The 16,269-nt window shown below is 52.8% G+C and overlaps 1 protein-coding gene across 1 annotated transcript in view; it reads right to left on the bottom strand.

Annotated features, from left to right (window-relative positions):
* LOC117070328 (A disintegrin and metalloproteinase with thrombospondin motifs 7-like) overlaps positions 1-16,269 on the bottom strand; it is a 684,711-nt gene that overhangs the window by 649,669 nt on the left and 18,773 nt on the right. The window contains 5 exon segments of the mRNA XM_033189286.1: positions 94-238; positions 10,833-10,976; positions 12,291-12,440; positions 13,283-13,407; positions 13,753-13,836. Coding sequence (XP_033045177.1) covers positions 94-238; positions 10,833-10,976; positions 12,291-12,440; positions 13,283-13,407; positions 13,753-13,836 — 648 coding nt within the window.

The raw sequence follows: 16,269 nt of genomic DNA, 5'->3' as shown, positions 1-16,269 counted from the left end.
CTCCCAGGCTGGCATCCACGGGCTGGTGAGAGCTGTCCCCTGAACCCTCCTGCTGGGTCCCCACACCCCCACACCCACACCGGCCCCACTCACATCCATGTCCTCGCAGAAGGCAGAGTAGGCCCCATACTGGAGGCGGCACTGGTGGCTCACATCATAGAGGACGCCAGGTGGCACCGAGGGGAAGTCGATGATGTCCTTGGCAGGAGGGTCGTCCAGGCACAGGCCCCACCCACGGCTAGAGATGGGACGGGAGGATGGAGGGGGTGTAGCCTGTGAGACCCATCGGAGAAGCCTCGGTGGGGCCGGGAGAGGAGGAGAGGTGGGAGGGGCACAGAGCCCTACAGCTGTAGGAAACTCCAGCCTCCCCGCTCGGTTCAGCTGATCCTCCAACCACAGCCAGCAGCACAGGCCCTCCCGGCCTCTCTCATCTCACCTCCTGGGCACTCCAGCTGGTTAAACAACCCCAACCCCAATCCCAGCCCTCTGCACACGCTGCCAGGGCCCTTCCCTCAGAAGGCCTCCTGGACTGCCAAGCCCTCATGTGGCGCTGCTCTCTGACCCTGCAGCCTCTGTCCCTGAGCCCAGACCCTGGAGCCAGGCCTGACAGCAATCCAGAGAACATCACATCACAGTTGACAAAACAGAGCCTCCGATGGCCCCGCCCAGGCAGAGACCTCGGGTCATCTGTGGAAGGGCGAGGTCTGGAAAGCAGCCACCCCCGGGAGAGAGCCCAGGGCAGCCGTGCCTGTCCCGTTCCCCCTACTCCCTGACAGGGCTGGCCTCCGGCCTCCACTCCTGTCTTCCTCCAGCCAGCATTCCCTGGCAGTGGTGGCAGGGAAACTGGCAGACACGAGCAGGCGCCATGTGTGTCCACCACACACTCCTGCTGCTGCAGTCTGGTGAAGACAAGGCTGCCCAGACACAACACCACAAGGCAGGGAGCACAGAGGTGGGGAGCCTGGGGAGGGTGGCCCAGGCCCAGCTGGCACTCACTTCTGCCTCTGCCTCACTCTGTACAGCCCTTGGTCATACTATTGCTTCTGGGATCAGTGACCAGCCTGCTGCCCCTGCTGGACCTTAGGCAGGCACCACTACGGCTTAGCAGCAGGAGTGCCCTAACCCACTGACCACCCCACCTATGGCTCACTGCTGTCCTGGAGGAAGGTTCGGGGCCTTCTGGCAGCAGCAGTGGCTGGGGAGAATTGAGCCACGCAGACATGCAGGACTGGGGATGACCCAGGCAGCCACGGCTTGGGCAGAAGCAATGGAGGGAGGCAGGACCCGTGGGACCTGGGGCCTCTAGCCAGGCAGGGGAGATGGGGAGGCACAAACCCTCCAGTTCTCCAGTCTGGGTGGCCTCAGGGTAGGTGGTGCCAGGCCAGAGGGCCACGATGAGCATACAGTCCTGACTGGGACAGGCGGGGGGTTGCACAGGGAAGAAGGGCAAAGGTGATGGATCCTGGAGTCCAGCAGGGAGAGAAAGAGATACTCCGAAATATGGAGAGGCTGGGAGAACATGAAAGGGTCTGGAAACAGAGCCAAGACCGCTGAAGGCAGGTGTGGAGAGAGGCTGGGAGGGTAGATCAGACCATGGAATCCCAAAACCCAGATTTCAGAGGAGGGGGCCTGGCAACTGGGAGACCCAGGGTGGGGTGGGTGGTCTGTGTGGTCTCCTAAGTCTCCTGGCCAATGACAGGCCCCTGGCTCTGCCCAGAGGTGCAGGGAAGAAAGCCAAGGTGACCAGACTTCTACTGAGAACCCTGGAATCCTCCTGGAATCACCCAGACTGCCCATGCTGGCTGGAAACAGACCCTGGAACACGGGCGTTGGCAGATGAGCAGCTGCTGGATGCAGTTCTAGTGCCCAAGATGACCACGTGCCAGGCTGGCCCCGGGTACTGGGGGCATACCCTCTCATTTGCTCCTCACAACATCCCGGGCAGACTCTACCATCATCTTTCCTCATACACTCAGGGCCCATACGTCACTTGCCCTGGGTCACACAAGAGGGACGTGATGGCCAGGATCTGAAGCCAGGCCCAGGCTGCCTGCACCAGGCTGTGTCTACTCACTAAGCTGCCTCCAGTGCGGGGCTCCTCCCATTCAGCCACGAGCCTGGCCTCAAATACTTCACCCCAAATACAAGTTCAAAACCATGGCAGCCAAGGCCTAGTGGGGAGAAAGGAATGTCCCAAGTGCTCCTGCAGCTTGGGGCTCCCTGAGTCTCCCTGGGCCTGCACCCGGGGCAGAGTGTCAGCAGGGGGTGGTGGGCTCAGCTGGCCCTGGGCTCCCTCCTTCCCGCTAGCATTCCGTGGCTCCAGGAGGTAGACTGGGGGCTCACCCATCCCAGCCAGGGAGTCCTCTGACCCCATGGCTGAGGGGTCCAATGCGCCTCCTCTCGGCACCAACAGTCCCTGGGCTACAGCCCAGCCCTTCTGTTTCCTGGCTGGCCCAGTGCTGACTCGTTACTCGTGTGGCTCCTGTGGGCCTGCTGCTGGGCAGCGGAAGCCACAACCACCTCTCAGCCCACCCTGGGTGTGTGGGAGAAGTCGGGAGCATGAGGCGACCCTCACAGAATCCACTGCCAGAATCAGGCCCAGGTGCTGTCTTGGGAGTCAGAAACCCAAGTTCTACTCTTTGCCTGGCTGTAGTTGCTGTGTGGCCTTGGGCCTTCACGTCCTCATCTGCAAGAAGCTGATCCCAAGCTACAGGGGTATAAATAGCAGTGTCTTCTTGGGAAAAATCACACAGGCGGCCGGCAGCCAGCCCTTCCTTCCTCTGGCAGGCTCACCGCCAGCTCCTCTGCGCTGCCGACACACCCAGATCCCCAAACCTGTCAGCCCTTCCCCTCCACGCCCCTCCTTAAGCTAATTATAGCGGGGCTGGGCAGTCCCACAAGAGGTCAGAGCAGACAGTAGGTGACTCTGGTCAGAAACCTCACTCTCACCTCGAGACTGCAAAGAGCTGCCCACCACTGACAGGAGAGACCTGTGGGCCCACTCCCCTGGCCACCCCTGGGATCTGGTCATGGAGTCACTGAATGGGGGGTCCATGGGGTGAAGTGAAAGACCCCACATGTGACCCAGCCTGTCTCTCTCCCTGTAGAAATGCTGGCTTCGAGGAAAGCAGGGACCAGGGCCTCCCCTTCTCCCACCCAAGTCCAAGTTGACATCAATGAAATGCTGTGACCTCTGCCTAGGGTCCCTTAAAGCACCTGTCAGCCGGGAAAGGATCTTAGAGTTCTTCAAGTCAACCCTCTTGGACAAGCTCCAGATGCTACCCTCCGGCACCGGCTCCCCGCCACCTCCTCAGGGTTCTTCTGCACCACCCTACACTCGCGTGGCCCCGGCCTCTGCCCAGCCTGCCCTCCACTTGGCACCCTTCTTCCTCGGGGTGGAAGTCAGCCTTTAGAGGGCAGGCTCCTTCTCCGAGTCACTGTTCCTGACCCCAGGAGGGCTTGGTGCCCCTCTCCCCAGTCCTACAGCCCACGAGGACTGCGTGCCTCAGTGCCAATCATCCCCAACTGTCATCTCTCTGTCTCCCCCTGGTGTGAGGACCTGCAGGACAGGCACCTGGAGGTCTCTCCTTTACCACGGTCCCCACACACAGGGCCTGATGGACATGGAGTCTGTGGACACAGCAAGAACGAGTCTGGATTCAGCCCTGTGGGTCTACCTGGCTGGATAAGCATCTACGCGCAGGAAGCCAAGGGGCTTCAGGAGCAGCCAGGATGAGGGGGTTGTCTGTGAGTGCCTCTGAGATGCCCCCAAGTCCTGGAAACACTGCCTGACCATTTGGCACTTCGGTGAATCTCACTCATTCTGTCCCCCAACCGGCTTGGGAGGGGCCCATCCTCTCTCTCCTGTCCCACCCCAGCAAGGAGACCAAAGGCTGCAGGCTGGGAGACAGGCTGCTGCCACCCTCCCCACCTCCGCACACCCTCTTCCATCCACCTCCTGGGCCTTGGGAGGGCCCTGCTGCCTGACTCCCAGGATGCAAAGGTGAAAGTGTGAAAGGACCTTGGGAAGACAGGGTTCTTCTTCCTCCCAAACACCCCTTCACTGGTGAGGCATGGATTGCTCTGCTTCTGTCTGGCTCACCCCAGTACCAAGGCTCTGGGAGGCCACAGCTGGCTCTGACTCTCACCCTGTCCTCCCCCCCTCACCCCAGGCCCCGAGCCAAGTCCCTCAAGCATGCCAGCAGCTGAGTGAGGACAGAGACTTGTCTGTCTGTCTGTCTGTCCTAGAGCCAGGGTGTTGGGCGGCACCCTGGGTGGGGGCAGCTGGGAACAAGCCCTGGGGGTGCTGTGGTGGCAGCTACTATTCTGATTTTCTGAAGCCATTCTCTCATTCTCTGCCTCTCTCTGGGGACGGAGACACACCCTCCTCTCCACCTTCAGGCCACTTGCCTGGTTCAAGTCCATCCCATCTATCACTTGGTAACAGTGGAAGGAATAGTAGTGAGCGTGTGTGAAATGCTTACTGCGTGGCAGGCGCAGTGCTCAGCACTGCACGTGTTTTCTCACTTATTCCTCATATCACACGCACAACGCAGTCCCATCATGATGTCCATTTTTTGAGGCTTAAGGGATAATATAACTTGTCTGCCAACACAGGTAGAAGCCTGGGCCACAGTCTAGGTTCTTTTATTTTCCCCCCACAAGACAGAGTCTTACTCTGTCACCCAAGCTGAACTGCAGTGGCGTGATCTCAGCTCACTGCAATCTCCACCTCCCAGATTCAAGCAATTCTCCTGCCTCAGCCTCCTGAGTAGCTGGGATTATAGGTGCGCACCACCACACCCAGCTGATTTTTGTATTTTTAGTAGAGACAAGGTTTCACCATGTTGGCCAGGCTGGTCTCAAACTCCTGACCTCAAGGGATCTGCCCACCTCCGTCTCCCAAAGTGCTGGGATTACAGGTGTGAGCCACCGTGCCCAGCCAGTCTAGGTCCTTAACCACCAAACAAAACTCTTCTCTGCTTCCAATCCCACTCCCCACACCAGTAATCCCTCCTCCACTGGAGGCCAGCCTCCTTGCTCTAACATCCCTAATGGACCTGGTCACATCCCTGCTTAAACCCCACCGTGAGTGGACTTCTAGAAAAACATGGCACATTGAGTAGACAGATTTATCGGTGCTCCCTTCCAAAACTCCACTCTGATGACAGTAGAGGAAATGACCACAGCATAAATCCATAAGAGGTGCTGATGGGTAATGAGGGATGTCAACAAGATTCTGGAAGCTGGGAAGCAGATGGCCGGCCAGTAGCTGACTTGGTAGAGTGATGAAAGCTGAGAGTCAAATGCCTGCAGGGAGGAACCACTCAGAAGCAGAAGCCCAGAAAGGCTCAGGAATTGAGTTGCCAGGGACCCCTCAGGGCCTTAGGGCCAGGAGGGCTGAAGACAGTAGGGCTGAAAGTCTGTAAGAACTGATCAGACCCTAGATCCCCTCCCCAACCCTGAGTAGCCAAGTGACTGTCACCTGCCACCCAGCAGAGGGCCGGGGATCACTCCCTGGCAAGGGTGAACCAAGAGGCTCTGGCCCAGCAACACTGGGCATAGATGAAGGCCCAAGGCAGAAGGACCTACAGGGAAAAGAGAACAAGCAAAAGTCTACACATCGAAGGGTAAGAAACACGCCAAGCCGGAATGCTGCAGCCAGACATACACTCTCCCAGGAAAAGTCTAGAAGATTCCGCTTGGGCAACTGAATCACTCAGAAAAATGACCTCAGATACTGACATTAGAGTATCTCCCCAAAACAGCCCTATCCAAACCAGTCCTTCTGCAGTGACTTGGAAAAGTCCTGCCCAAGTCCACAAACTGAACAATTAGTATCTGCATCTCCTTGCTATATAGGAAATACAGACAATGCATTTTAAGAAACCTTTTTTTTGAGAGAGTCTCTCTCTGTTGCCAAGGTTGGAGTACAGTGGTGCAATCTCAGTTCACTGCAGCCTCTGTCTCCCGGGTTCAAGCGATTCTCCTCCCTCAGCCTCCTGAGTAGCTGCGATTACAGGCACCAGTCACCGTGCCCGGCTAATTTTTTATATTTGTTTTAGTAGAGACAGGGTTTCACCATGTTGGCCAGGCTGGTCTCAAACTCCTGACCTCAAGAGATCTGCCTGCCTCAGCCTCCCAAAGTGCTGGAATTACAGGCGTGAGCCACTGTGCCTGGCCAAGAAAACTGTTAACATGAAACAAATATTTTTAAAAAAATAACCCAAAGGAAAGAAAAACATTTCAGGGAACAGAAGAAAAAAGTCAAATCCATGTAAGTAATAACCTCACAGAGATAAGAGAACCTACTGTACCCATGAAACACGAATAGGATCAAAAGGTGCACAGGTTGAGCATGTCCAATCCCAAAATCCAAATGCTCCAAAATCCAAAACTTTTGAGCACTAACATGATGCTCAGAGGAAATGCTCTTTGGAGCACTTCAGATTTTGGACTTTCAAACTGGGGATTCTGAACTGCTAAATATAATGCAAATACTCCAAAATTAAAAAAAAAAAATCCAAAATCTAAAACACTTCTGGTCCCAAGTATTTCAGATATGAGACACACAATGTGTATTTAGTGAATGAGAAAGTTTAAGAAATTAAAAGTACAATGAAAAAAATGAAAAATTTAGTAGAAAGATTGTAAAGTAAAGATAAATCAGATGCCTCCTAGAAAACAGAAAGAGATGGCCGGGCACGCTGGCTCATGTCTGTAATCCCAGAACTTTAGGAGGCTGAGGGAGGAGTCCAGGAGTTCAAGCCCAGCCTGAGCAACATGGCAAAACCCCATCTCTAGAAAAAAGTAAAAATTAAAAAATTAGCTGGGTGTGGTGGCACACACCTGTTGTCCCAGCTACTCGGAATGCTGAGGCAGGAGGATCATTTGTGCCTGGGAGCTCGAGGCTGCAGTGAGCCATGATTGTGGCACTGCACTGTAGCCTGGGCAACAAAGCAAGACCGGGGTGGGGGGGGGAGGGAGGGAGGGAGGGGGGGAGAGAGAGAGAGAGAGAGAGAGAGAGAGAGAGAGAGGAGGGATGATAGAAAGGAAAAGAAAATAGAAAGAGATGAAAAAGTGTAAAATGTTTAAAAATAGGAAAGCAAGAGAATAGCTGCATATGAAGGGTTCCAGAAAGAGAAAATGTAAGAAAGTTATCAAATGAATAATACAACAACAGTTCAAGAACTGAAGGTCACAAGTTTCTAGATTAAAACACTCCAATGAGTGCTCCCTCAAATTAAAATAGACCAAGGCATATATTGTAAAATTTAAAATCACCAAAAAGAGAGAGAGAAAGAGAGAGAGTCCTAAAAGCTTCCAGATTTTTTAAAAGGTCACATTCAAATCAGAATGGGATGGGACCTCTTCAGAGCAATGTTGGAAACTAGAAGACAACAGAAAAATGCCTTCGACATTCTGAAGAAGAGTCACTTCCAATCCAGAAGTTGATATCAAATCAAAATACCAATCAGATGTGAGGGAAGAATAAAGACACTTTGAGACAGGCAAACCGTTTACCTCCATGCACTCTTTCTCAGAAAGCTGCTTGAGGATGTGCTCCACCAAAACAAATTTTAAAAAAAAGGTACCTCCCCATAAAAAAAGTAGCATGGGATCTAAGAAACATGATGACCCTCCATTAATATTTTGGGGCAGGCCTAGAAAGTATCCAGTCTAAATTGGAGGACAGAGGGAAGTTGGGAGGAGGGTCCAAGAAAGAAGGGAACTGCTGGATTATATGGTAGGGATTACCTTTGGGAAAACTGGATTAAGAGACATCTTATAAAACTGTTAAAGGAGCTGGAAGGCCTGGAAAAGCAACGAAAACCAAGCAATTAAAAAACTTGTTCTTAAAAAGAAATGCCATCTGGATGGGGCGCAGTGGCTCATGCCTGTAATCCCAGCACTTTCGGAGGCCAAGGTGGTGAATCACTTGAGGTCAGGAGTTTGAGACCAACCTGGCCAACATGGAAACCCCGTCTCTACTAAAAATACAAACATTAGCTGGGTGGGGGTAGCAGGTGCCTGTAATCCCAGCTACTCGGGAGGCTGAGGCATGAGAATTGCTTGAACCTGGGAGGCAGAGACTGCAGTGAGCCGAGATTGCACCACTGTACTCCAGCCAGGGCAACAGAGTGAGACTCTCTCTCAAAAAAAAAAAAAAAAGAAAGAAAGAAAGAAAGAAATGCCATCTTATTACAACACTTAGTTCAGCCATCAAGATTTATAGCCATAATAGTGAAAACGCAGAATATGGACTTAATGCAAATATGTTAACACTAAATTGGGATGAAAGATGAGGAGACAAATGTATGTACAGGAAGTGGTGCAAGGGTGCTACATCCCAACCTTCCAGATAATATCTAAACTGGAAAATCAATAAATGAGAGTCTAGCAATGCTTTTTGGAAATAGAAAAGTAAATACAAGAAAAAGCTAAAAGTGTTAAGTTTGAAGGTGGTTGCCTAGAAAAAAGCAATAGAGGGTGGGGAGAAGTGGGGCAGGTGTACGATGCTCTGCTGTTGCAATCTTCTTTTTTTTTTTTTTTGGAGACAGAGATTTTTCGCTCTTGTTCCCCAGGCTGGAGTGCAGTGGTGCAATCTTGGCTCACTGCAGCCTCCACCTCCCGGGTTCAAGCAATTCTCCTGCCTCAGGCTCCTGAACAGCTGGGATTACAGGCATCTGCCCCCATGCCCAACTAATTTTTTGTGTTTTTCAGTAGAGAAGGGGTTTCACCATGTTGGCCAGGCTGGTCTCAAACTCCTGACCTCAAGTGATCCACCTGTCTGGACTCCCAAAGTGCTGGGATTACAGGCGTGAGCCACCACGCCGGGCCAGTAAGCGAGGTCTGATGGGACAAAGGAGCCTGTGTCTGAGCAGAGGAGGCAAAGGTAATGTCTCTATGTCCAGCATTCCTTGCTGCCCTACTTGCATCTAACATTTACTTTGGTCCATGAGCTCAGAATCTATAATGTGTAGGAGTTCAGTGAGATTCAAAACTATCAGATGATAAACATGTTATGTCAACAACTGAGTAAGGGACGGGGAGCAGTGACAGGCCCAGAGGCTGCATTTTCCATTTGAACAGACTTACTTCAAATGCAGAAAGAAGACAATGACCAAGGAGCCCCATCATCCTTTCTTACTCATGTTAACACCCCTGTATTAGCCAATCGCTATGCAGAAAATGAAGACATGGGAGGAAAGAGAACCCCATAGTTCCTTCTCCTTTCAGTCTTTCCTTCCTCATTGGTAACAAAAGGTAGAGAGCCTGGGTAAATTGTGCCCATATCAAGGAGTGAGATGAAACCAGTTGAGATAGTTTTATTCTATCTCATCATCTGGTAAATATCAGCTACAAAAGATGAACTGTGTAATTTTGGTGACTCTGCATATAAGTTAATACAACTGACCTTTGAACAACATGGATTTGAACTGCACAGGTCCACTTATATGTGGATTTTTTCCCACCTCTGTCACCCCTGAGATCATCCCCTATCTTTCTCCTCCCTCCTCAGGCTACTCAACATGAAGAGCATGAGGATGGAGACCCTTATGATGATCCACTTCCACTTAATGAGCAGTGAACATATTTTCTCTTCCTTATGATTCCAATAACATTTGCTTTTCTCTAGCTTACTTTATTGTAAGAACGCAGTATATATTATATATAACATACAAAATATGTATTAGCTGTTTATGTTATCAGTAAGGCTTCCAGTCAACAGTAGGCTATTAGTAGTTTTGGGCGAGTCGAAAGCTATACGTGGATTTCCAATTGCACAGTGGTCAGCACCCCGACCCCCAAGATGTTCAAGGGTCAGCTATACTCTTATATTTGCATTTAAAACTGGCACTAAACAAAATAAAGATGAATGGTACAATTTATGCCAATAATTTAAATTTAAAACTTTTTCTTACTTAGAACAACATTAAATCGCAAATTAAAAAAAAAAAAAAGCAAAACACCAGAACAGGCCAGGCATGGTGGCTCATGCCTGCAATTCCAGCACTCTAGGAGGCCAAGGTGGGTGGATCATCTGCAGTCAGGAGTTCAAGACCAGTCTGGCCAACATGGCAAAACCGCATCTCTACTAAAAATACGAAAATTAGTCAGCCATTGTGGCGCACACCTGTAGTCCCAGCTACCCAGGAGGCTGAGGCAGGAGAATCGCTTGAACCTGGGAGGCAGAGGTTGCAGTGAGCCAAGATCATACCATCGCACTCCAGCCTGGGAGACAGATGGAGACTCCGTCTCAAAAAATAAACAAACAACAACAACAAAAACACCAGAACAAATGAAGAGAACATGAAAAAAAGGAGAAAGCTTCACATTTCAGTTCCCTTAGTGGCCCCTTCTTCCTGCCTCTCACTGGACCTTGTGGCCGGCCCTCGCTTCCTCCAGCCTCGTTTTCTACGCAGCCTTGGCTCCCATAGCCTGGCTCAGGGTTCTGCCATTCCCTGAAAAGCTCTCCCGCTCCTTCACGGCTGCAGGCCTTTCTCAGGCTTCCTCTACCAGGAGCGCCATTCTTCTCCCTTCTGCACATGTGTGAATTCTCGCTCCTCCTCCAAGTTCAAGCTCAAGTGTCCCTTCGAAGAGGACATTTGGGATGCCAGCACCACATCTTTGCCAGGTGCCCCTCTGTTTCCCTCTACCCCGGCTCTGCAGTATGACTGTCTGCATCTCCCCCATTAGACCTTGACCTCACAGATCAAGACCTTGTCCCTCTGCTTCCCTCTACCCCTCCAATGTGACTGTCTGCAGCTCTCCCAGTAGACCCTGACCTCATGGATCAAGGCGTAGGGGCCCGGTGCTGGAGGACTTACTCAAGGAACCTGGTGATGTACTGGCGGCTGCAGCGGGACCAGGTGAGGGGAGCAGCGTCGTACAGGAGCTGTGGAGACATGATGAAAGGCCGTTTCCCAACGGGTTCACAGTCATTGCCGCTTCCGTCATGCTGAATGCCAAAACTGTGTGAGAGCACAGGCCCCAGGGGCGGGTGAGCTGGCGGGAGGCTGCCAGCCTGCCCTCCCCTGGAGACCCACAAGGTGCACAGTCCTAGTTCTAGGGCTGGTTCTGCCACCCAATGGCCACACCCAGTGGCTGCAGAAAGTCACATTCCCCTCTCTGAGCCTCAGTTTCCTTAATGTAAAATGAGGGTATGACAGCTAGGACCCCAAGGGCTCCAGCTCTGGCCTGAAATGAGGGCCAGGGACCCAGAGCAGACCTGCCCCTGCCTGGGGGCTGGCCAGCAATGGCAAACCAGGTGGCACAGATGGGGGCCTGTGATGGCCCCTGCAAGCTCACTGGCCTCAAGAACAGTCTGACAGAGGTTCCCACTCACAGGTCCTTGTCCCAAGGCTGTGTACTTGAGTTAAGGGATCTGAGCTGCTGTGTCACAGAAGGGTCTCTAGAGACCATCTTTGGGAAGGCCATGAGAAAAATTATTTCCTGAGCATTTGCTGTGTGCCAGGGGCCATGCTAAGTACTTTCAGAAAAACAATCTCACTCAGTTCTCATTATTACTCCCAGGGAGGCTCAGAGAGTCTGAGGAACTAACTAGCATAACACAGCCAGGAAATTGCAGTACTGCGGCAGGCTGTTCTTTCTGCAGTCATAAGCAGCTTTAAGGTCCTGCAGGCACAGCCATCACCCATGAAACCCGGACATCTGAATGGATGACCCCAACAGCTTTGACCACATAACCCCCTGGGAGCCTGCCTTTGAAAGCTTGCTGGACAATCTAAGATGCTGCCATATTCGCCAGCTCAACAGCCCAGGCACAGGTGGCTGGAGGCCTGTGAAGGCAGGAGCCTCAGGCAGCAGTGTCAGATGGAGGGAGCCTTGGACGTCACTGAATCCAAACCCCTCAATCTATGGGAAGCACACAGAGGCCTAGAGAGGGCAGGCACTGGCCCAGGCCACAGAGCCAACAGGAACAGGGACAGGGATCGAGAGTAAAAAATACAGCACTAAGGGCAATGGGGAGGCACAGCCAAAGACCTACGATGACTTTCTGACCCATCACAACTCCCCTTTAAATAAGACTCCCTCCAGGCAAGTCCCAGAGATGCCCAGACAGGCCTCTCTCCTGCTTTACAGGGAAGCAGCCTGGTTGTGGGGAGGGGACAGTGCAGGGACAGCACATGGCCACAGTCAGGGCTCCTTCTCCAGAGAGCTTCCTTTCCCCTGTACTTTGTGACCCACAGGCTGGATACCCGGTGCCCCCAGGCTGGGAGGGTGAAGCTCAGCTCTCAGTGTAGCAATGGGGGCAGGCACAGTACCTGTGCCCGAGCTCGTGGGCTACAGTGAAGGCCAGCGGCAGGCCTGTGTCCTCGTTGATGCTGCAGCTGCGGTGCGGCTGGCACATGCCCGCCACGTGGGACAGGCCCAGGGTCTCACAGGGCCGGTTCATGGCTGCACACAGGTCCTTCCTGCACAGGCAGAGAAGCGGCCTTCAGGCTAACCTGGCCCAGTGCCAGGCCCACCTGAGCGAAGGCCAGGGAAGGGTCCCCCCGAACTGATTCCAAACGAAAAGGATGTCCCTCCCACCGTTCTGTGGCATGAGGCCAGCACAGTGGCCACGTGGGAAGCAGGTGCTCTCATTCACACACAATCCGCTGGGCATCTCTTTGGCCCTTGGGAGCACAGACCCGCACAGAACAATTTTGGTTACTATCCAGCAGGGGTGCTGACAGAAGCTGCTAGAGTTCAGCAGAGGGAAGATAACTGCCTCTGGACAGATCAGCAGTTGCCAGAGGTTAGGGGAGGAGGGAGGAAGGTGGCTGTGACTATAAACTGGTAGTACGAGACATCCTTCTGATGAGACAGATCTGTATCTAGACTGTGGGGGTGGGTAGGTGAACCCACAGTGATGAAACTGCACAGAACTGAATACACACACATTCACACAGAGGGCAGTATGTGTGGAACTAATGATATCTGAGGAAGTCTGCGGATGGTATCAGTGTCAGTTTCCTGGTTGGGATACGGTGCTCTAGTCATGCAAGACGTTACCACTGGGGGAAATGGACGAAGGCTATAGAGGCCCTCTCTCTATTATTTTTGACAACAGCATGAAAATCCACAATTATTTCAAAATAAAAAGACCTCCCCGAGTGCAGACAGAATCCAGCCTTGGGCCAAAGGTGCGGAAACTCTCCTAAAATTGGGGCTCCCTGAGAGCACGGCCCCCTCCTCCACCAGGGCTTCTCCCGTAGGGCCGTGAAGCACCTCCCTGAGATGCAGGCTCCCACCCTCCTGCAGCTGGCAGTACCTGGTGAGCAGGATGGCGGTGTCATGGTGCAGGGGGTGGGCGTCCCCCTTCATGTTGATGCTTTTCTGCCACTTGCAGAAGCTCTTCAGGGTGTTGTCTGCATGGTGTGTGATCTTTAGGTCCTCCTGGGGGCAGAGAGAATGACCGCTCATGCCTCCCCTGAGTTCCGAGAGGGTCAGGCCCAATTCTCCTCCATATAAAGGCAGGAGACAGAGGCCCAGCAGGGCAGTGGGAGGCCCGCAGGCACCAGTCCAGCTTCTAGCCTGACCACCCCTCCTGTAGGAACCTCCTGCAGAGGACCTGGGACCTGAGAGACGGTCAGTCAGGAACTAGGGAGTGGCAGGGGACACAGTCCAGGCCAAGGAGGCCTTCACTGTGCCCTTCTATACAGAGCAGCACAGGTCATGGTGCAGGAGGGCTCTGGCAGCCGAAGCCATTGCCGGGCAGCGTGGGACCACATGACTGCTCACCTCTTCATCTTCCAGAAGGACCAGGCGCACAATGGTGATGTGGATGGGGTTCCCAATGCTGGGGTCATGAAATAGGCCAGCCACCTGCCCAAGAGATGGGGGGGTCAGGCTGTCACCAGGATGAAGGATACAAGCAGCCAATGATCACCCCAACCCAGCCACCCACCAGGGCAACGCACACCCATGCTCACACACAGGGACGCTGACATGGGTACACACAGGCTGCGCAGCGGACAGGTGATGCACGTACACCAATGCATGAGTGTCCCCACACCTCACACACACTGCCCCAACCCGGCAGCAGCAGAACCTGGAGAGGACAAGAGGCCTCCAAGGCCCCTTCCCAGAGTTGCAGCCTCTCTTGAGCACCAGTTTGGGATCTGCTTCCAAGTACCAACTCCATGCCCACCCAGCACCGGCAATGGCAGTTAAGACCTCCAAATGCTGGTTTCTTGGCCTGTCTCAGGGCCCTAGTCCTCCAACTGCCCCGGTCTACGACAGCAGTGCCCTCCTGACCTGGGGATGCCAGGACCAGCATCTCAGGAGTGCGCCCTCCAATGAAGCGTAGACCTGGGCAGGGCCCAGAGAGTAGAGTGAGGGTAGGCACAAGGCTGTGGAGCCTCCCCACTGCTCTGCTATTCCATCTCCCCAGGACTGGCAGCCATGGGGCCAAGGAGGCAGGTATGCACATCTATCAGAGTCCCCATGGCTACATGGGGCTCCCTACTGAGCCCCAGGAGACGGGGCTATCCCCAAAAGATGGAAGATAAGCCAAGGTGAGGGGAAATGGGTGGGGAAAGCCATCTGCTCTTTTATAATTAAAACTCCCTCAGAACAAAAAAGAGGCCAGCCCGTGACTAGGGATAGCTGGCCGGCTCCCAGAGGGCAGAGATGGCAGAAAAGGCCCGTTGTGAGTTGGCTTCTAGCAATGCATCAAGAAAAAGAATATTAAAATAGGAAGGGACCAAACAAACACTGTTAAGAGGGCAGCAAAGCCCCTGATTATGGGGATGAATGACACTCTCAGAACCCAAGGTCAGAAATGGGGAAGATAAACAGCAATATCATGGGCCACTGTCGCCTCCACACACAGGCTGGGAGCCCTGGAGCCCTGCACCATCTTTCTCCAATACAGCCAACCAATTTTGCCTCCCAAGTTTTGCCTGACTCTGTCTCTTCTCTCCATCTCCAACACCACTGCCTCGTCCAAGTTGCCATCATCATCTCATCTGCTCAGTTGCTGAGGCCTCCTACAAGTGTCGCCATATTCTGCAGCCCTTCCAGGCCACCTGCAGACTAGTGGCTCCACCATCGGTCTTTGAAATGCAAACCGAATCATGACACGCCCTTGCCTAAAGCAGTAAGTGCCTCTTCACTGTCCAGGAAAAGGACGGAAGTCCCCAGCCTAGCCAACAGGCCTCTTGGATCTGGTCCCTGCCTTCCTCTCTGACCTTCCCTTGCCTCCCTCTCATTCTCTGGCTCCAACCACTCTGTCTTTCTCTTAGAATCCCATAATTCTTCCTAACACAAGGTCTTTGCAGATGCTATGGCCTCAGCCTGGAACATCTTCCCACCTGTCTTTCCCAAGTTACCTCCTATCCTCTCTCCTGCCCTCAACCCCTCGTCATGTCCTTTGGGGAGCTTTTATTTGATCTAACACTCCCAAAGCACTATGAATTTGTCCTTCCTAGCACCTCCCTCCATTGCTCCTTCATCGTCAACAAGGTAATGGTTTCATTAACTAATGTCTGTCTCCCTCAAGAAACCGCAAGCTCCATGAGGACACGGCCAGGTATATGTGAACTTCCTCTTAGAGCCCCAGTGACATGTCTTATACCTGGAACATGATGGGCACTCAAGACATATTTGTTGAATGAATGAATGTACCTTGGGTACTTGCTCAGTATTTCTAATGTATTATCTCATTAAAAATAAACAGTGGAGGCTGGGTGTGGTGGCTCATGCCTGTAGCCCCATACTTTGGGAGGCCAAGGCAGTTGCATCACCTGAGGTCAGGAGTTCGAGACCAGCCTGGCCAAATGGTGAAACCTGTCTCTACTAAAAATACAAAAATTAGCTCAGCGTAGTAGCGCATGCCTGTAATCCCGGCTACCTGGGAGGCTGAGGCAGGAGAATCGCTGGAACCCAGGGAGGCAGAGGCTGCAGTGAGCTGCGATTTCACCACTGCACTCTGACCTGGGTGACAGAGCAAGACTCCATCTCCAAAAGAAAGAAAAGAAAGGGAGGAAGGAAGGAAGGAAGGAAGGAAGGAAGGAAGGAAGGAAGGGGAGAGAGAAAGAAAAAATAAAGAAAATGGGGTGAAAAGGGACCTGTCTTGCTGTCCTTGGGACAGACCCACCCAAGCTCTAGGACTCAGGTCTGAATCTAGCACAGGGAGAACACTGATAATTTGGGCTCTGTAGGTAGCGTTGGTAAAGAAAGATGTGGCTGTCCTGAAGGTGGTTGTAGGTCAAATACTGCAGCAGCCAAAAAAATAGCCACAGCCAACCTTGAACG

Source organism: Trachypithecus francoisi, unplaced genomic scaffold, assembly GCF_009764315.1.
Source record: "Trachypithecus francoisi isolate TF-2019V2 unplaced genomic scaffold, Tfra_2.0 Lachesis_group3, whole genome shotgun sequence".
NCBI classification, from domain to species: domain Eukaryota; kingdom Metazoa; phylum Chordata; class Mammalia; order Primates; family Cercopithecidae; genus Trachypithecus; species Trachypithecus francoisi.
Note: the sequence above shows the minus strand (reverse complement) of the source record. Positions and strands in the feature narration are given on the sequence as shown.